This window comes from Somniosus microcephalus, chromosome 5, assembly GCF_052327205.1.
Source record: "Somniosus microcephalus isolate GS21.2 chromosome 5, FLI_Smic_1.0, whole genome shotgun sequence".
In the NCBI taxonomy this organism is placed as follows: Eukaryota; Metazoa; Chordata; class Chondrichthyes; order Squaliformes; family Somniosidae; genus Somniosus; species Somniosus microcephalus.
Window position 1 is genome coordinate 124,933,497 of NC_140991.1, and position 22,300 is coordinate 124,955,796.

Genomic DNA, 22,300 nt, shown 5'->3' on the forward strand with positions numbered 1-22,300 from the left:
TGGGGCAGCATATTCCATGGACCTACCACCCTCTGAGTGAAGTAGTTCCTCCTCATCTCAGTTTTGAAAGAGCAGCCCCTTATTCTAAGACTATGCCCCCTAGTTCTAGTTTCACCCATCATCTGGAACATCCTCCCCGCATCCACCCGATCCAACCCCTTCACAATCTTATATGTTTCAATAAGATCGCCTCTCATTCTTCTGAACTCCAATGAGTAGAGTCCCAATCTACTCAACCTCTCCTCATATGTCCATCCCCTCATCCCCGGGATTAACCAAGTGAACCTTCTTTGTACTGACTCGAGAGCAAGTATGTCTTTTCTTAAGTATGGACACCAAAACTGTATGCAGTATTCCAGGTGCGGTCTCACCAATACCTTGTACAACTGAAGCAATACCTCCCTATTTTTATATTCTATCCCCCTAGCAATGAAAGCCAACATTCCATTGGCCTTCTTAATCACTTGCTGCACCTGCATACTAACCTTTTGAGTTTCGTGCACCAGGACCCCCAGATCCCTTTGTACTTCAGTACTTTCCAGTTTCTTGCCATTAAGATAATAACTTGCTCTACGATTTTTCCTGCCAAAGTGCATAACCTCACACTTTCCAGTATTGTATTCCATCTGCCAAATCTCTGCCCACTTACTTAGCCTGTCTATGTCCCCTTGCAGGTTTTTTATGTCCTCCTCACTCACTACTTTCCCTCCCATCTTAGTATCATCTGCAAACTTTGATATGTTACACTCGGTCCCCTCCTCCAAATCGTTAATATAGATTGTAAAGAGTTGGGGACCCAGCACTGACCCCTGCGGAACACCACTGGTTACTGATTGCCAGTCTGAGAATGAACCATTTATCCCAACTCTCTGCCTTCTGTTAGATAGCCAATCCTCTATCCATGCCAGAATATTACCCCCAATCCCGTGATTTTTTATCTTAAGCAATAATCTTTTGTGTGGCACCTTGTCAAATGCCTTTTGGAAGTCTAAATACACTACGTCCACTGGTTCACCTTTATCCACCCTATATGTTACTTCCTCAAAGAACTCCAGCAAATTTGTCAAACATGACTTCCCCTTCATAAAACCATGCTGACTTTGTCTTATTAAATTATGATTATCCAAATGTCCTGTTACTGTCTCCTTAATAATGGACTCCAAAATTTTACCTACCACAGATGTTAGGCTAATCGGTCTATAGTTTCCAGCCTTCTGTCTACTGCCCTTTTTAAATAAGGGTGTTACATTAGCAGTTTTCCAGTCTGCCGGGACCTTTGCTGAGTCCAAGGAGTTTTGGAAGATTATTACCAATGCATCCACAATCCCTACCGCCAATTCCCTCAAGACCCTAGGATGTAAGCCATCAGGTCCAGGCGATTTATCTGCCTTGAGTCCCATTATTTTACCGAGTACCACTTCCTTAGTGATTTTGATCGTGCTTATCTCCTCCCCCCCTATAGCCCCCTGCTTGTCCAGTGTTGGGATATTCTTGGTGTCCTCTACTGTAAAGACTGATACAAAATATTCATTCAGTGTTTTTGCCATCTCCATATTTCCCACCATTAATTTCCCGGTCTCATCCTCTAAGGGACCAACATTTACTTTAGCCACCCTTTTTCTTTTTATATAACTATAAAAACTCTTACTATCTGTTTTTATATTTCTTGCTAATTTACTTTCATAATCTATCTTCCCTTTCTTAATCAATCTTTTTGTTATTTTTTGCTGTCTTTTAAAGTTTTCCCAATCCTCTATCCTCCCACTAGATTTGGCTACCTTATATGCCCTTGTTTTTAGTCGAATACTATCCTTAATTTCTTTAATTAGCCACGGATGGCTGTCTTTCTTTTACACCCTTTTCTTCTCAGTGGAATATACTTTTTTTGGAAGTTGTAAAATAACTCCTTAAATGTACACCACTGATCATGTATCGTCTTACCCTTTAATCTATTTTCCCAATCCACTTTACTCAATTCCGCTCTCATACCTTCATAGTCTCCTTTATTCAAGCTTAGCATGCTTGTTTGAGATACAACCTCCTCACCCTCTAATTGAATATGGAATTCAACCATGTTATGGTCACTCATTCCAAGGGGATCCTTTACTAGGACATTTTTAATTAATCCTGTCTCGTTACACAGGACCAGATCTAAGGTTGCTTGCCCCCTGGTCGGTTCAGTTACATACTGCTCAAGAAACCCATCCCTAATACATTCAATGAACTCATCCTCAAGGCAGCCCTGCCCAATTTGATTTGTCCAATTAATATGATAGTTTAAAATCTCCCATAATTATAGATGTTCCCTTATTACAAGCCTCAACTATTTCCTGATTGATACTCCGTCCAACCGAGTTGCGACTGTTCGGAGGCCTATAGACTACGCCCACTAGTGTTTTTTTCCCCTTATTATTCCTTATCTCCACACAAACTGTTTCATTATCCTGATCTTTTGACCCAGTATCATTTATCTGTATTACAGTGATTCCTTCCTTTATTAACATAGCCACCCCACCTCCCCTTCCTTCCTGCCTGTCCTTCCTGATTGTTAAATAACCTGGTATGTTTAATTCCCAGGCATTGTCACCCTGCAGCCATGTTTCTGTAATGGCCACAAGATCATACCCATATGTAGCTATTTGTGCCATTAACTCGTCTATTTTGTTACGAATGCTACGTGCATTCAGATAGAGAACTTTCAAATATGTTTTGTGACACTTAGTTCCTGCTTTTGCCCTTTTTATTACTTTACCTTTTACTCCATACCTTCTGCCCCTTCCTGACACGCTCTGGTTTTTAATTTCCCCACTGCTACCTAAGTCTATGACCTTCTCTGTTGTCATTTTTATTATTTGTTCTCTAGGAAGCTCCCCCCCCCACTAGTCAGTTTAAAGCCCTCTCTACGCTCGCAACTAAGGATATACATCTGCAATACAAAGTAGTCCCTTCAATGTTGTATACATTACACTTATCAAAAGTCTTGAATTGGATTAATATGATGAAAAGAAATAGGTGGGATCATATGGAGACACTAAGAGGAAGCCAAGATAGGAAGAGAGAGGCAAAACCAGGCAGCCAATCACCTCGTATTGTACTTGTAACGCTCACTGCGATCACAGTCTTGAAGTTTTCTGCTGACACAAAAGTAGGGGTTTTGGGCTAACAGTGAGATGGACTGTAAAAGACTTCAGGAAGATACGTAGATTTAGCAGAATGGGCCAAAAGGTGGCAAATGCACGAAGTGTGAGGTAATACATTTTGGGAGGAAAAACAAGAAATGGGAGTAAATACGCAACGGAATGAAAGGTATGGATGAACAGAGAGACCTAGGGGTTCAAATACATAATTCCCTGAAAATGTAATTGCAGGCTGATCGAGCCATAAAAACGGCCAGCAGCATTTCTAAGTACGGGTATATAGTAGGGGCATTCCTCTGGTACAAGAGTCATAGGGGGAGAAATTCAGTATCGCCCCGTTTGGGGCGCTAACTTCGCCGGGGCGCTAAAAGTAGCGCCCCGGAAAAATTAGCGACCCCGCGCCAGAAATTGGTCGGTTGCACCCCAAAGGGAAGTGGGGCACTACTGGAGGCGCCCCGCCTCCCTCTTCAGGCGCTGCGAGTGAATATCGTGGCCGGCACATCACACTGCAGTATTGCAGGCCTTCCTCCCCTTCCTAAAGGGGAGGGGCCTTGTGCAGCGCAATCTGGGGCCAAGCTGGGCCCCCGGGGATCGAGACCGCAGGCAAAAGAGTCCGGCACCCAAGAGAAGTGCCGGGCTCTTGGAGCGCAGCCGGCTCTCCGCGGGGGGGGGGGGGGGGGGGCGGGGAGGTTCCGGAGGCCGTGGACGGGAGCGTAGGCAGGTGCTGGCAGGCGGCCAACAACAAAAATGGCCGCCCCGCACCTCGCCTTTAATTTGCGCCTCCCCGGCCGCAGGTACGCTACCCTGACCCTGTCGGACATAACGTCTGGCGGTAAATCAGGGGGCGCTCCTGATGATCGCGGCCGGGGCGTGAGCGGGGCGCTGCGCACACCGATGACGTCATCGCCAGCGGCGCAGCGCTAACGGTTAGCGCCACCACTAACTTCCCGCTGAATTTCGCGGGAGGCGTGGGCAGTGCCGCGCCCAGGCACCAGTTGGTTTGCACCCCACTTAGCGCCCTCTTAAGGTGCTAACGGGTGGTGCAACCAACTGAATTTTTCCCCCATTGAGTCATAACGGCACAGAAGGAGGCCATTCAGCCCATCGAGTTTGTGCCGGCTCTCTGTCAAGCAATCCAGTCAGTCCCATTCCCCCGCTCTATCCCCGTAGCCCTGCAAGTTTATTTCCCTCAAGTGCCTATCCAGTCTCCCCTTGAAAATATTGAGTGTCTCCGCTTCCACCACTTGCGTCGGCAGCGAGTTCTTGGTCTCCACCACTCGCTGCATAAAATGTTTTTGCTCACATCCCCCCTGTATCTCTTGCCCAAAACCTTAAATCTGTGTCCCCCAGTCCTTGTACCATCAACTAGTGGGAACAGCCTTTCTCCGTCTCGCCTATCCAAACCCGTCATAATCTTGTACACCTCTTTCAAATCACCCCTCAACCTCCTTTGCTCTAATGAAAACAAATCCAGCTTCTCCAACCTGTCCTTGTAGCTAAAATCCCCCATCCCCGGAACCATTCTGGTAAATCCCCTCTGCACCCTCTCAAGTGCCTTCATGTCCTGCCTAAAGTGTGGTGACCAGAACTGGACGCAATACTCCAGTTGTGGCCTAACCAGTGCTTTATACAGGTTCAGCATAACTTCTCTACTTTTGTACTCCATACTTCTATTTATGAAGCCCAAGATCCCATATGCTTTGTTAACCACTCTCTCAATATGTCCTGCCACCTTCAGAGACCTATGTAAATTAACTCCCAGGTCCCTCTGTCCCTGTACACTCTTTAAAACTGTGCCATTAAGTGTATATTGCCTCTCCCTGTTCCTTCTGCCAAAATGCATCAACTCACAGTTCTCTGTATTCCAATATCCAGGTCATTTATATATATATATATATAATTTAAAAAAACAGTGGCCCCAGCACTGACCCTTGGGGAACACCACTATCTACCATCCTCCAGTCTGAAAAACAGCCATTTACCACAACTCGCTGTTTTCTATCCTTAAGCCAATTCCTTATCCAAGCTGCCACTGACCCACCTGTTCCATGGGCCTCAATTTTGTTAACCAGCCTTCTATGTGGTACTTTGACAAACACCTTCCTAAAATCCATGCAGACAACATCCATTGCATTCCCTTCATCGATCCTAGATTAGTCAAACACGATCTGCCTTTTACAAATCCGTGTTGGCTCTCCTTAATTAGCTTAAACCTCTCCAAGTGCCCATTAATTTTTTCCTTGATTATTGTTTCTAAAACTTTACCCACCACTGATGTTAAACTAACTGGCCTGTAGTTACTAGGATTGCCCTTACACCCTTTCTTGAACAATGGTGTCACATTTGCCACTTTCCAATCCTCAGGCACCTCCCCTGCATCTGGGGAAGATTGGAAAATTATGGCAAGCCCTTCTGCTATCTCCTCCCCCAATTCCCTTAGCAACTTGGGAAGCAAGCCATCTGAACCAGGTGACTAGTCCACTCTAAGCATACCCAGCCTTTCTAGTACATCCTGTCTATCAATTTTCACCCCTTCCATTGCTTCTACCTTTTCCACTTGTACTGATATTTTGTCAGCATCCACCTCCTTAGTAAACACCGATACAAAGTACTCATTGAGTATTCTAACCTTGCCCTGCGCATCTAAGCATATATCACCTTCTTTGACCCTAATAGGCCCCACCCCGCCTTTTACTACCCACTTACTGTTTACATGCTGGTAGAAGATTTTTGGGTTCCCTTTTATGTTGACCGCCATTCTACTCTCATATTCTCTCTTTGCCAATTTTATTTTCATCGTCACTTCCCCTCTCAACTTATTGTATTTGGTCTGGTTCTTCCTTGAAGAATTCACCTGACATTCATCATACGCCCTCTTTTTTTGTTTCATCATCTTCTCTATCTCCGTCGTCATCCAAGGAGCCCTAGCTTCGGTTCCCTTACCCTTCCCTCTTGCTGGAATGTACCCAGCCTGTATTTGCTACATCTCCTCCTTAAAGATCACCCATTGTTCCATTACAGTTTTTCCTGTCAGTCTTTGGTTCCATTTTACCCTGGCTAGATCCTTTCGCATCCCATTGAAGTTAGCCCTATTCCAGTTTAGAAGTTCCACTCTAGATTGTTCCTTGCGCCTCTCCATTGCTAATCTAAATCTTATGATACGATGATCACTCGTACCCAAGTGTTCTCCCACAGACACTTGGTCGACCTGGCCCACCTCATTCCCCAGCACCAGATCCAGCAATGCCTCTTTCCTAGTTGGGCCAAGAACATACAGGTCAAGAAAATTCTCCTGAACACATTTCAGAAATTCCTCCCCCTCCTTTCCCTTTACCCTAGCATTATCCCAATCGATATTTGGGTAATTAAAGTCCTCCACTGTCACCACTCTATAGCCCTTGCATATCTCTGCGATTTCTCTGCAGATTTGCTCCACCAGAACTGTGAACCGGTTAGCGAGCGAGATGCACTCTGGGGACCCCTGCCCTACCTGCCTGATCCTCCTTCTCTGACTGGCAGTCACCCACTCCCTCTCTGCCTGCACATTCTGAGGCTGCGGGGTGACCACTTCTAGAAACGTGCTTTCCAAGTATTTCTCAGCCTCGCGGATGCACTGTAGTGACTCCAGCTGTCGCTCAAGCTCCAAATCCCGGAGCTCGAGTTGCTGCAGTTGGCGACACTTCCTGCACACATGGTCGTCCAGGCCGCAAGAAGCGTCCAGGATTTCCCACATGGCACAGGATGTGCAAATCACGGGACTGAGTTGCCCTGCCATGCCTCTATTTACCAGACTATGGAGGTAATTTAGCAGAAATAAACTTAAAACTTAACAAGAAACACTCAACAGATACCCACCAATCAGCACTGCCGTATAGTAGATAGGCTATGATCTACTTAGCAGAAATATACTTAAAACAGAACAAAAAAAAACTTACCACAAATACTCACCCTATACTAACCTTTCAGCTCCCTGTGCCAGCGACACCTTTGAATTCTGACATCACTCCTTCGTTGTGTCGCTTGCCGACTGTCTCCTTCGCAGATAGTCCACTTGCTCAGACTCAGAGTAAAGAAGTAATACATTTGTACAAAATCTAGGCCACATTTAGAGTATTGTGTGTAGTTTTAGATGCCCATGATAGAATTAAAGCCATAGAGCATGTACGGCGTAGATTCACTAACATGATGCTAGGATGGGAAACTATAATTATGAGGAGATACTTGAGACACAGGGACTATTTCCACTTGAGCAATAAAGGCTAAGAGGAGATCTAATACAGGTTTTAAAATTATAAAGGGTTTTGATGGAGTAAATAGATTAGTTTGTGTGGTTGGACAAGTTGATGACAAGAAGTCATCAATTTAAAATAGCCAGTAAAGGAATGAGGAGCGAGAATAGAAGAAATGTCTTTATGCAGAGGGTTATTGGCGCATGGAATGCTTTACCACAGGGAGTAAATGAGGCAGAGACCATTGTCCCTTTTATGGGAAAATTGGATAAATATTTGAGGTAGGGGAAGATACAGGGGTATGGGGAGAGAAGCAGGCAGTTGAATTGGTTTTGGATTGCACTAGCATAAAATCGGCACAGGCTTTTGTACTGTAAACATCTATGGTCTTAGTGGCTGGTTGTAGAATGGAATTGCCACTGGTCTTCTGCCTACCTTTTATGCACGTTTTCTAGTGAAGGCTCATACATGATACAGGGAGACTTAAAAGCAAAGAAAAAATTAAGGAAATATAACAATGTGCAAATAAAAAGATGATAATGAAGGAGACTAGTTGAGGAAAGAAAATCAAGATGACAGATAAGGAAACTAAGATCAGCAAACAGCTGTCAATGTAACCATAGTGCAGCTGACTCTTTAAAATTGCAACATGACTTTCTAGTCTGCAGTTTAGGTATTGCTGACTTCTTGTCACCAGACATGATTTAAAACTGTCATAATTAGGATCATCGATCAAAAACTGCATAACTCAATAGAAAGCATTGCGATACTCTTTATTTTACTAATACAGTGGAACCTCCATAAATATGCTAACTATTCACCAGAATTTTCTTTGGCTGAAGCCTCGCTTGAGATGTTGCCCCACAGTATAGCCCAGTAACACCTACCTTGTCTTATCTGACATAGATCAACCTCACAGCTCAAGAAAGATAATATTCCTTTCATGTTATCTGCATACTTGTCTTTATTGCTGCAACATAAGTTTTTAAGACCAAAATGTCCATTATCCACCATTATAATGGGTAATGGAGCTTCCACTGTAACATTTTTACACATGGTTAGTTATGTTGTAATTGCTCACAGTTCTTGTCTGTTATTTCCAGGTTGAATTAGCAGACAGCCTATTGCAGTGTTATGACTTTCCACCATCTCCAGGAAAATCCTCATCAGTAATGCCTTTGCATGTCGTTAGAGCTCCAGCTGACCCATCAAAATCTTCATCAGTGACATTTGTACATGCAACTAGGCCTCTGACTAATCCAGGAAAATCATCAGTAACAACTGTGCATGCCATCAGGCATCTGACTGATCTAGGAAAATCATCTGTAACAACTGTGCATGCAGTCAGGCCTCTAACCGATCCAGGAAAATCTTCATCAGTGCTGCCTTTGCATGCCGTTAGGCCCCTGACTGATCCAGGAGTATCATCATCAGTAATGCCTTTGCATGCAGTCAGATATCCAAGCGATCCAGGAAAATCATCAGTAACACCTTTGCATGCAGTTAGACATCTAACTGATCCAGGAGTTTCTTCATCAGTAATGCCTTTGCATGCAATTAGGTATCTAAGTGATCCACTCCCACCAGTTCAACACACCACATCTCCAACAGACAGGTAAGGGGGCGTAATGATTCTTTAATGGGCTGCTGTAGCATCTTGTATCAAAATAGATTTCCAACATCTTTTACATTTAATCCCAGAATTAAATGTGATTCAATGAATTTGTCTAAATTAGCATATCTCGCATCAGATACAGACGAATCCTTCTTGCAGATGCCTAATGAGAAAACATTTGGAAACCTGCATAGTACACCCACAAGGTAAAGAATTGGAGCCCAAAACAACCACGTCAGGTTGAGTCAAAATGTAACTAAGCAGATTACAACTGACGCAAATTCAAGAATACAAAATCCAGCTTGACTAATACACCCCAGAGATTACATATGGCCCAAGAAGAACATGAAACAACTAGTTAAGAAAAAAATAACATAACATAATCAGAAGAATAGCAGTTAATATTAATATGATTGGCTAAGGCTTTTAGGGTATTAGCATGGGTGGCAAGATAGAGTACAGAAGACCCAATCAGTTTTAAATTCAACAGTAATACACCAGTAAATGATTAAGTGACGAATGTATTTAAAATCATGTTGGTGTGGACAAATAAATTGTTCAACTTCATGCATCGGAGTCTCTGGATCTATGCTACATTTAGTGCTCTAGAGATGTATACTTCTAAAAATTAAATAATGCCCTTCTTATCTCCATATTAATTCATAGGAATTGCAGTCCATTGTATTGCATGCAATTGTATTACATGCAACCTTCAGTTCACTATTGAGGAACTTCTAGGACTGCCTGCCTCAATCCTTTCTGTTCATAGGCCAAGCAGAAGGGTCAGTCTTGGTCTGTATATCTTCAAGAAGCTTAACTCCATGCTACTGGAGCTTGAGCCTCCGCTGGATATAATGGGATGCAATATTTCATTACTAGCTTTATTGTGCCTTGCCATCACCTCATCCCGGTGACCGGACAAACCTTCATGCAAGTTTCTCTTCATCCCACCAATGTTTAAAGGGCATGGGATCAGCCTCCCTGTAGAAGACTATTGCTAAGTAACTTCACATCTGTGAATGGTGGAGAATGGATTTGTTATGCTAGTTTGCCTTTAAATTTGGACATTCCATCAAGACAACTTGTTTGGAGCTATATTTTTTAGATTATCAAAGGCATTTAAAAGCCAATTATACCATTTGGTGAAAATGAGTTGGCCCTTTATTCTGCTGTCGGGTGGTGCACCCATACATAGAATGGTTACAACACAGAAGGAGGCCATTCAGCCCATGCCAGCTCTCTGCAAGAGCACTTCAGCTAGCCCTGCAATTTTTTTTCCTTCAGGTACTTATCCAATTCCCTTTTGAAAGCCACGATTGAATCTGCCTCCACCACCCTTTCAGGCAGTGCATGCCAGATCCTAACCACTCGCTGCATAAAAAAGTTTTTCTTCATGTCGCCTTTGGTTCTTTTGCCAATCACCTTAAATCTGTGTCCTCTGGTTCTCGACCCTTCCACCAGTGGGAACAGTTTCTCTCTATCTACTCTGTCTAGACACCTCATGATTTTGAACACCTCCATCAAATCTCCTCTCAACCGTCTCTGCTCTAAGGAGAACAACCCCAGCTTCTCTAGTCTATCCAAATAACTGAAGTCCCTCATCCCTGGAATCATTCTCGTAAATCTTTTCTGCACCCTCTCTAAGGCCTTCACATCCTTCCTAAAGTGCGGTGCCCAGAATCGGACACAATATTCCAGTTGAGGCCGAAACAGTGTTTTATAAAGGTTCATCATCACTTCCTTGCTTTTGTACTCTATGCCTCTATTTATGAAGCCCAGGATCCCATAAGCTTTTTTAACCGCTTTCTCAACCTGCCCTGTCACCTTCAACGATTTGCGCACATATACCCCCAGGTCTCTCTGTTCATGCACCCACTTTAGAAATGTACCCTTTAGTTTATATTGCCTCTCCTCGTTCTTCCTACCAAAATGTATCACTTTGCACTTTTCTGTGTTAAATTTCATCTGCCATGTGTCCGCCCATTCCACCAGCCTGTCTGTCTGTCTTGAAGTCCATCACTATCCTCCTCACTGTTCACTATACTTCCAAGTTTTGTGTCATCTGCAAATTTTGAAATTGTGCCCTGTACACCCAAGTCCATGTCATTAATATATATCAAGAAAAGCAGTGGTTCTAGTACCGACCCCTGAGGAACACCACTGTATTCCTTCCTCCAGTCCGAAAAACAACCATTCACCACTACTCTGTTTCCTGTCACTTAACCAATTTCGTATCCATGCTGCCACTGTCCCTTTTATTCCATGGGCTTCAACTTTGCTGGCAAGCCTATTATGTGGCACTTTATAAGAACATAAGAAATAGGAGCAGGAGTAGGCCAATCGGCCCCTCGAGCCTGCTCCACCATTCAATAAGATCATGGCTGATCTGATCCTAACCTCAAATCTTCTATCACTCTGCATCCACCCGAACCCATGTGATCTCCCGGGAGAGGCGAAAAACCAGATAAAGACCCAATGGCCAATTTGGGAGAAAAAAATCTGGGAAATTCCTCTCCGACCCATCTAGGCGATCGAAATTCTTCCAGGAGATCACTCTGTCCCTATATTTTCTACAGTACTTACCTTCTGTAAAGGCGATCTCCACCCCAGCCAGGAACAGGAATAAAACCATCTCCTGAAATCTAACACAGAATTAGAACACAGTAGGAGCAGAACAAGGCTACACGGCCCCTGGGCCCACTCCACTACCCACAGGGCCATGACCATTCCGAACCTAGACTCATGTCCAATTTCCTGCCCGCTCCCCGTAACCCTTAATTCCCTTTACTTCTAGGAAACTATCTATTTCTGTTTTAAATTTATTTAATGATGTAGCTTCCACAGCTTTCTGGGGCAGCAAATTCCACAAACCTACCACCCTCTGAGTGAAGAAGTTTCTCCTCATCTCGGTTTTGAATGAGCAGCCCCTTATTTTAAGATTATGCCCCCTAGTTCTAGTCTTTTGGAAGTCCATGTACATCACATCAACCGCATTGCCCTCATCAACCCTCTCTGTTACCTCATCAAAAAACTCGATCAAGTTAGTTAAACGCGATTTGCCTTTTACAAATCCGTGCTGGCTTTCCTTAATTAAGCCACACCTATCCAAGTGACTGTTAATTTTGTCCCTGATTACTGTTTCTAAAAGCTTCCCCGCTACCAAGGTCAAACTGACTGGCCTGTATTTGCTGGGTTTATCTTTACACCCTTTTATGAACAAGGGTGTAACATTTGCAATTCTCCAGTCCTCTGGCACCACCCCCGTATCTAAGGAGGATTGGAAGATTATGGCTAGTACCTCCGCGATTTCCTCCTTAACCTCCCTCAGCATCCGAGAATGCATCCCATCCGGTCCTGGTGATTTATCAACTTTAAATACAGACAGCCTTTCTGTTTATCAATTTTTATCTCATTCAGTATCTCCACTACCTCCTCTTTCACTATGACTTTGGCAGCATCTTCTTCCTTGGTGAAGACAAATACAAAGTACTCATTTAGTACCTCAGCCATGCCCTCTGCCTCCATGCATAGGTCTCCTTTTTGGTCCCTAATTGGCCCCACCCCTCCTCTTGCTACCCATTTATTATTTATATGCCTATAGAAGACTTTTGAATTCCCTTTTATGTTAGCTGCCAATCTATTCTCATGCTCTCTCTTTGCCCCACTTATTTTCTTTTTCACCTCCCCCTCTGAACTTTCTATATTCAGCCTGATTCTCACTTGTATTCTCAACCTGACATCTGTCACACGCGCTCTTTTTCCGCTTCACCTTACTCTATCTCCTTCGTCATCCAGGGAGTTCTGGCTTTGGTTGCCCTGCCTTTCCCCCTCATGGGAATGTACCTCGACTGTACCCAAACCATTACCTCTTTAAAGGCAGCCCATTGCTCGATTACAGTTTTGCCTGCCAATCTTTGATGGCAATACTATGGCATTTTAATGGTAAACGAGTGGGGATGAAGAGGAGACTCTCTAAGGCAAGTCAAAAACTTTCCATAGTGGGACTAGAAGGAGCAGAAGTGCTTCTCCGGGCCCCACAATGAAAATCTGAACCTATGGTGCCCTGGGCTCCTCCCCTTTCTATCTGTGACACGACCCCGATTTCCCCCCACCCTCCCATGACTTACCTTGATGCCAGCAGGCAGCTTCCAGGCCCCGCAATTATGACTTTCCCGAAGCCGGGCGGTTGGCCAGCGCAAATAAGGCTCGGCCATTAAAATCAACTGAAGTATTTCACGGAGATTCCTAGGCATGAAGGCCATTGGCTCCCTCCTGCTTCCAGCCTGGGAATTAAAATCTACCCATGTCACTCATTTGCCCTATTGTATCAGAATGTAAAGCTGCCATATCTGCCTTCCTATTCTGCAAGTATTGAATAAGAACTTGAAGGGGAAAATTTGCAGGGCTATGGGGAAAGGGCAGGGGAGTGGGACTAGTTAGATAACTCTTTCAAACAGCTGGCACAAGCACGATGGGCCGAATGGTCTCCTTCTGTGATGTATCATTCTATGATTCTTCCATTGACTGATGAGGACAATGGAAGGCAGAAATGGCTGTTATATATTCTGAGGTGCCAGATAATTCTTGTGCACCTGTATTGACTGGCTTTAGAGTGGCATTGCTCAGGACCTGGGTGTGTAGGTTGTCTATCCCCTTAACCAGGAATGGCCAAGTGCAGACCCAAATAAAGGAATAGGGAGGTGCATCTTAAAATGAAGGAATTTTATCCCCCCTTCCAAAAAAATTAAGTGTTGAACAGAGAAGTCTATACTCCATTTATTACCTGTTGAATAAAGAAATGGTGGGAAAATAGCAAAAAGAATACTTCTGCATTGAATTGTGTGCAAAAATATGTGTACTTTGTACAAAAAAAGTGACTAGCAGTAAAATGTAAAGCAGCTTTAACATTCAGATGCAAAATAATGACGACTTATAAGCACTTTAGAATTTACGCATGTTTCAACATGCTCCATTGCTGCTTTTCATCACTAAGGTAGATATCACGTGTGATATAGTTTCCCTCATGGCACACATTAGGCTGGTAATAGTGTTGCTTCCCATAATACCCTTAATCTGGAGAAAACCACTAATTCTCAGTTAAATTGTTGCGTTCCATAGCTTTGAAATAACATTTCACCTGGCTTTAATGACCACTATATGTCTTGCATTATTAAACTGCATCTCCCCATAATGTAAGTTCATTAACAATGATCATGGCGACATGTGGCCAGGGAAAGAAAATGGAGGGAATACACTGGACAGCAAAGCATTGTACTTCAATATGTTTGTTCAAGTGCAGTCACACTGCTGTTGTTTCAGTAGAAGAAACTGCTAACAGATTTCATATATAGAATCATGCAGAGGGACAAATATTAAAATCTCACTTACCAGTCTTCAAAACTATTTAAGGTATTGAACGCTGCAGCACCTCAAATGTATCATTTTGATTTCTAATGCAAATATAATTCCAAAATTACTTATTTCTTTTCCAGTATTCTTACTTTTTCCTCTCCCTCCTATTCTGAAGGCATTGACATTTGCTGGCATGTGGTAAAATAGGTGGTGGCAGCCCTGTGGTACTTGCTCAAATGGCCGTACTTCACATGTGAGCATTGGCGAACTATTCAACTGTGGAAGGCATTACAGTCAGGCCCGATCTCTCCCAACATCCCACACCCAACCCTTACAGTTAGGGTTGTTCGTGAGAGATCAGACACAGGAGCCCCAGGAGAGTTTTCCCCTTCCTAGGCTAATTGAAGTTACCCTAATTATTCCCTGAGATCAGCCATCATGGGACAGACCAGGAATTGAGTCTAGATCTTCTGATCTGTACAGCTCAGTGCTGCATTGGGTGGACTTTATCTAAGAACATAAGAACATAAGAAATAGGAGCAGGAGTAGGTCAATCGGCCCCTCGAGCCTGCTCCGCCATTTAATAAGATCATGGCTGATCTGATCCTAACCGCCAATCCACTATCACAGAACCATCTCCTGAATCTAACAGAATTAGACACAGGAAATAGGAGCAGGATCAGGCTACACGGCCCCTGGGCCCGCTCCGCTACCCACAGGGCCATGACCGATCCGAACCTAGACTCATGTCCAAATTCCTGCCCGCTCCCCGTAACCCTTAATTCCCTTTACTTCTAGGAAACTGTCTATTTCTGTTTTAAATTTATGTAATGATGTAGCTTCTACAGCTTTTTGGGGCAGCATATTCCATGGACCTACCACCCTCTGAGTGAAGTAGTTCCTCCTCATCTCAGTTTTGAAAGAGCAGCCCCTTATTCTAAGACTATGCCCCCTAGTTCTAGTTTCACCCATCATCGGGAACATCCTCCCCGCATCCACCCGATCCAACCCCTTCACAATCTTATATGTTTCAATAAGATCGCCTCTCATTCTTCTGAACTCCAATGAGTAGAGTCCCAATCTACTCAACCTCTCCTCATATGTCCATCCCCTCATCCCGGGATTAACCGAGTGAACCTTCTTTGTACTGACTCGAGAGCAAGTATGTCCTTTCTTAAGTATGGACACCAAAACTGTACGCAGTATTCCAGGTGCGGTCTCACCAATACCTTGTACAACTGAAGCAATACCTCCCTATTTTTATATTCTATCCCCCTAGCAATGAAAGCCAACATTCCATTGGCCTTCTTAATCACTTGCTGCACCTGCATACTAACCTTTTGAGTTTCGTGCACCAGGACCCCCAGATCCCTTTGTACTTCAGTACTTTCCAGTTTCTTGCCATTAAGATAATAACTTGCTCTACGATTTTTCCTGCCAAAGTGCATAACCTCACACTTTCCAGTATTGTATTCCATCTGCCAAATCTCTGCCCACTTACTTAGCCTGTCTATGTCCCCTTGCAGGTTTTTTATGTCCTCACTCACTACTTTCCCTCCCATCTTAGTATCATCTGCAAACTTTGATATGTTACACTCTGTCCCCTCCTCCAAATCGTTAATATAGATTGTAAAGAGTTGGGGACCCAGCATTGACCCCTGCGGAACACCACTAGTTACTGATTGCCAGTCTGAGAATGAACCATTTATCCCAACTCTCTGCCTTCTGTTAGATAGCCAATCCTCTATCCATGCCAGAATATTACCCCCAATCCCGTGACTTTTTATCTTAAGCAATAATCTTTTGTGTGGCACCTTGTCAAATGCCTTTTGGAAGTCTAAATACACTACATCCACTGGTTCCCCTTTATGCACCCTATATGTTACTTCCTCAAAGAACTCCAGCAAATTTGTCAAACATGACTTCCCCTTCATAAAACCATGCTGACTTTGTCCTATTAAATTATGATTATCCAAATGTCCTGTTACTGTCTCCTTAATAATGGACTCCAAAATTTTACCTACCACAGATGTTAGTCTATAGTTTCCAGCCTTCTGTCTACTGCCCTTTTTAAATAAAGGTGTTACATTAGCAGTTTTCCAGTCTGCCAGGACCTTTGCCGAGCCCAGGGAGTTTTGGAAAATTATTACCAATGCATCCACAATCCCTACCGCCACTTCCCTCAAGACCCTAGGATGTAAGCCATCAGGTCCAGGTGATTTATCCGCTTTGAGTCCCATTATTTTACCGAGTACCACTTCCTTAGTGATTTTGATCGTGTTTAGCTCCTCCCCCCCTTTAGCCCCCTGTTTGTCCAGTGTTGGGATATTCTTAGTGTCTTCTACTGTAAAGACTGATATAAAATATTCATTCAGTGTTTTTGCCATCTCCATATTTCCCACCATTAATTTCCCGGTCTCATCCTCTAAGGGACCAACATTTACTTTAGCCACCCTTTTTCTTTTTATATAACTATAAAAACTCTTACTATCTGTTTTTATATTTTTTGCTAATTTACTTTCATAATCTATCTTCCCTTTCTTAATCAATCTTTTTGTTATTTTTTGCTGTCTTTGAAAGTTTTCCCAATCCTCTATCCTCCCACTAGATTTGGCTACCTTATATGCCCTTGTTTTTAGTCGAATACTATCCTTAATTTCTTTACTTAGCCACGGATGGCTGTCTTTTCTTTTACACCCTTTTCTTCTCAGTGGAATATACTTTTTTTGGAAGTTGTAAAATAACTCCTTAAATGTACACCACTGATCATGTATTGTCTTACCCTTTAATCTATTTTCCCAATCCACTCTACTCAATTCCGCTCTCATACCTTCATAGTCTCCTTTATTCAAGCTTAGCACGCTTGTTTGAGATCCAACCTTCTCACCCTCTAATTGAATATGGAATTCAACCATGTTATGGTCACTCATTCCAAGGGGATCCTTTACTAGGACATTTTTAATTAATCCTGTCTCGTTACACAGGACCAGATCTAAGGTTGCTTGCCCCCTGGTCGGTTCAGTTACATACTGCTCAAGAAACCCATCCCTAATACATTCAATGAACTCATCCTCAAGGCAGCCCTGCCCAATTTGATTTGTCCAATTAATATGATAGTTAAAATCCCCCATAATTATAGATGTTCCCTTATTACAAGCCTCAACTATTTCCTGATTGATACTCCGTCCAACAGAGTTGCCACTGTTCGGAGGCCTATAGACTACGCCCACTAGTGTTTTTTTCCCCTTATTATTCCTTACCTCCACCCAAACTGTTTCATTATCCTGATCTTTTGACCCAATATCATTTCTCTGTATTACAGTGATTCCTTCCTTTATTAACATAGCCACCCCACCTCCCCTTCCTTCCTGCCTGTCCTTCCTGATCGTTAAATAACCTGGTATGTTTAATTCCCAGGCATTGTCACCCTAGGCCATTGTAGGAAATGTATTTTTCAGGAATCCTATCAACCTGTAAATATTATGACCACACTAATGCAAGATCTTGTATTAAAGTAAACAATATTTCTCAGTAAATCCTGCCCGGTGACCTTATTATATTCTGGTCAAGGACTATAATATTGCTTGAACAAAATCTGTCTCCTTTTGTTGTGATGTAACAAAAAAGGCCCACTGGCCTCAAAGCAAACACTATTGCATGCTACCTAAAACACACTTCTGTATAAAAATTAATTAAATCACAAGAGAAATTAAATGGCTACAAAACATTTAAATCTAGCACAAGACCAACTACAAAAATGCACACAAAATATGGAACCTTGCACAGGATTCCTTCACTGACCATCTACTTAAAGGCCATGGAAAGAATGAAAACTGACCTAACCATAAACTACAGAAACTGTAAACAAATGAAAAATTAGCTTTTTTTTAAAGTTGTATTTTCAAATTGTAAAGCCCACTTCACTGTCCATCAGCCTTGTGAGAAGTGACCCAGTAGAGGTCTTTAAAATTATGAAGGGGTTCAATAGGGTAGATGTAGAGAAGATATTTCCACTTTAGGGGAGTTCAAAACTAGGGGCAATCAATATAAGATAGTCAGTAATAAATCCAATAAAGAATTCAGGAGAAACTTCTTTACTCAGAGAATTGTGAGATGTAGAACTCACTACCACATAGACTGGTTGAGGCCATTAGCACAGTTGCATTTAAGTGGAAGCTAAATAACTGCATGAAGGAGAAAGGAATAGAAAGATATGTTGATGGGGGAAATTAAATAAGGTGGGAGAAGGCTCGTGGGGAGCATTAACACCGGCATAGACTTGTTGGGCTGAAAGGCCTGTTTCTGTACTGTAAAATTCTATATAGCATATCCGACCATATTATTCTAGAATGTCTTTTTGTTAAAGCCTGTGGGGTGCTATATGTTGAAACCAAACCTGATGCCTTGTGAGTAGTTCAGAGTTTGGGAATGGATTTACATAATGACTCTATTGCAGAATTCTCTCTGGTTCTTTTTATCAGTTAAACCATAAGCTCTTGCAATAAGGGGGCAATGATTCCCACCACATTCAATAATGGCAAAGGACATCTGATTCAGCCCAATTATGTGTGACTCCAATTAACATGTACCTGCAAGCTCTGTAAATAGTCCCATGTAACCTGTGGATGGTGATAAACAGAAAAAGAAATGCACATGCTGAAAATCTGAAATAAAAGCAGCAAATACTGGTTGTACCTAGCAGATCAGGTCCATCGGCATTTTAAAACTAGAGATTAATATTGTAATGAAGGGCCTGTACCCAGAATCAGATGCTGACAGAGCTGTTGTGTATTTCCAATATTTTCTGATTTTTCTTTTAGTCTATAGATAATGTTTGGAATTGGCAGACAGGGAAAATCTTGCCTTTTTTTACCAATTTGTAGCAGATTTCTTTGGCCAATACACAAGGACCAAACGTAAAAAAAAATTGAAAAGTTAAAAAAAAATCTTTGCATATCAGCACTACACATGTATGTTTTCACATGCACAGTGAATGTGTGGGAGTAATGTTGTATGCAAAATATTTGCTCAGCCACATGCTGGCTAGTAAGTATCACACTGGCATATTAGGGATTGTTTTATCAAGATTATAGCTAAGGAACATTGTTGGGTAGAGGAAGTTGTGCCAGATGCTGGCACTAGATTCACAAATGGAGAAGATTCAACTTCCCAGAACTAAAATCTCTCACCTTAATGAGTGCAAAATTCACAAAAGAGAATTTTTTAATTTGAAATTTTCTTCAATTGATCCCTGTGTCATCACCAAAGTAGTAGAGGAATTGTGTGTGCTGTGATTCAGGGTTTGTTAACCCTTACCCTGCTGTTTAAGCAGGAACTTTTGACATTCCCCAACAAATCAATGGATTAACATTTTACAGGAATTGGTGATGATAGATATGTGATTTAAGAAGCAATGGCCTAATAAAGCAATAACTATTACTGATGATAACAAAATAGCTGTAAACATTATTGTTACAGAATATCTCAGCAATGTTGGAGGAAAGTGTTATGTTTGTGTAACAAGCTGATTATCCGTTGTTTACAGTGCCGATAATTTGAGACGTGAACTGGATCGAGAGAAGATAATGAAACGTCTTTTGATGACGGAACTATGAAAGCACAGCTTGGATCAGCTGGCAAGAACTGGACCAGGGCCTCTGTGTGCCTTTTGTCTGTTTACATTCCTTTTCTTGAATGTCAGACAAACCAGCTTCAGTGCGTGCAGTTTGTTACACTTTCTTCATTGTGATTCATAAAATGTGTTTATTTTTATCATGCTCAACTGGATGTTTACATTACTTTCCTGCTTTAATCAGGAAGGAGATGTTTTACAAGGGTCAGCATAAAGTTACTTTCTGATATTGCCTCTAACAGGTGTCAGCAATGCAACAGTGTGAAGGTTTGCTTTGTTGAAAAGGCCATTCACAACAAGTTTAATTGTAAGAAAACAAAGTCTGTATATATTTGCACTATGTTTTGGAGAATATTTTGATAGGACTATGGAAAACAGTCATTTTGTATAACCGGAGCTATTTCTGAGCCATTACATTTTGCTGGTCTAGTTTTAAGTGAAAGGGGAGAGTAAACTTACGGTAGATCTATTGGTATTTTTAAAAAAATACACTTTAACAAAAGCTCTGCAGCCACCTTAATACAACTAGATGTGGGATTGCTGTACCCAAAACTCAAATTTTTATGAAACATAGTTGTATGTCCCCACAACATACTCCCACATCTCGGTATATTTTAAATCAAGGCACGATCTTGGCCAAATGGTTGTGCTTAAGATATAATTCATAGAATCATAAAATGATACAGCACACAATGAGACCTTTTGGCCCTTCGTGCAGGTAGAAAAAAAAAAGGAATTCTTATCAAATTGCAATTGAATTGGTTTCAAAAGAAAAGTTGACAAAAGTCTTTGTATTCAGTCAAACCTATTTTCAAACAATTTGGCAGAATTGAATCAAGCATGTTAATATTTTACTGTAAAACTAGACATTTTTGCCATGCAATAGATTCTTGTACAGTTCATGAACATTAGCAGTAAAAACTATGTACAACATTAGCATTGTGTAACATGGTAGGCTATTTGGCACAAAAATTATATAAAAATAATACTTTTGGGAAGCAAATCTAAAGTTTTTTTAAATTAAATGTTATTGATTTTCTATAGTGTTCTAAACAACAGCTTGAGAAAATGACAACCTAACTCTTGGGTTATACATCCACTTAATGCTGATGCAGAATTGTTTAGTCTTACAGTAAGGCTCATATGACTGCCTCAGTTTGCCAGCAATGTTTCCCATAGCAAAATGTACTAGGCCTGGTTTGGTTTGTAGAGACTTTCCGTTAAGATTTTCCTTGAGAGGGGTGTTTCTCCCTATCAGTCTGGGTAACTTTGGCAGAAACCCCAGATGGGCCGTGTAAACTGGGTTCCCACCGAAGTTACAGCGGCCAATTGAGAGAAGCGCTGAGGAAATTCCCAGAACTGATGTCTTACAGTAAGATAGTTTGATTTGCAACATTAAAATATCCTGTTTCTCAAATATATGGGGGCATACTCCAGTGTTAAGTGACTTGCATGTTGAGAACAGTAGACCTCTTCAATGGCTCATTCATCATTTTCCAGAACGGTATTGGCCATATCTTTCCGATGATGTCTGCAGTTACCAGTTAGTGACACTGATGCCAAAAAATATGAAAGACGCTGTGATTAAATGCTTTATTGTAAATAATACACTTTTAAGACAAGATTTGTCTAAAGAAACTGGGATGGTTTTTAAAGTTGGTTTTTAAAGTTATGTGATTTAAGATGTGAAATTGGTTCCTTTCATAACTAACCTAAGGTACAAAACAGTTACACCAATATGGTGGAAAGTTGAGAGCTCTCACTTTGGGAGTTAATACAGTAAGTGGACCATTAAATTTTAGACAAATATTCAGGTACCTAATACAAAGAAGTGTGAAGGTGTATGTTACCATAATATGAAATAAATTACTAGCTATCTGGTACAAAATCTATATTTAAACAGTCATTTTGGATCCCATGGTATTTAATGAACTGTTTTAAATTTTCATGGGAACTGAATTTCAGGATATTGTTTCCCATGAGCTGCAGTACCATGTAATCCAAAATGGTGAAACGGTAATCATTTACTCCAGTAATACTCTCTATACATATGTAACTCAACACTACCATAGATTATGTTTTAGGTGGATAACTTGACTGTAAGCATAAGGTATTGGACAAAACCAAACAGCAATGACATTGGGTATTTTGTGATTCAAATGCACAATAGAGATCATCAGCACAGTTAAGTGCAATGGCCATTTTACCACTATGATTGGTAGCCTTCTGACGATCGTGTTCTTGTAATTTCTTAAATGGGTACTGCAAAGAGTTCAAATACTGGAATGAAAAATATTTTTCAGCTGTAGAGGGATTCTGTGGAGATGAAAATAAC

At 41.8% G+C, this 22,300-nt stretch overlaps 1 protein-coding gene across 1 annotated transcript in view; it reads left to right on the forward strand.

The window, feature by feature from the left end:
* LOC147117296 (uncharacterized) overlaps window positions 1-20,110 on the forward strand; it is a 59,836-nt gene extending 39,726 nt beyond the window's left edge. Inside the window, exons 4-5 of the mRNA XM_085989359.1 lie at window positions 8,470-8,981; window positions 19,879-20,110. Coding sequence (XP_085845485.1) covers window positions 8,470-8,981; window positions 19,879-19,948 — 582 coding nt within the window. The 3' untranslated portion in view covers window positions 19,949-20,110. The remainder of the gene's footprint in view (window positions 1-8,469; window positions 8,982-19,878) is intronic.
* Window positions 20,111-22,300: the final 2,190 nt, after the last annotated feature.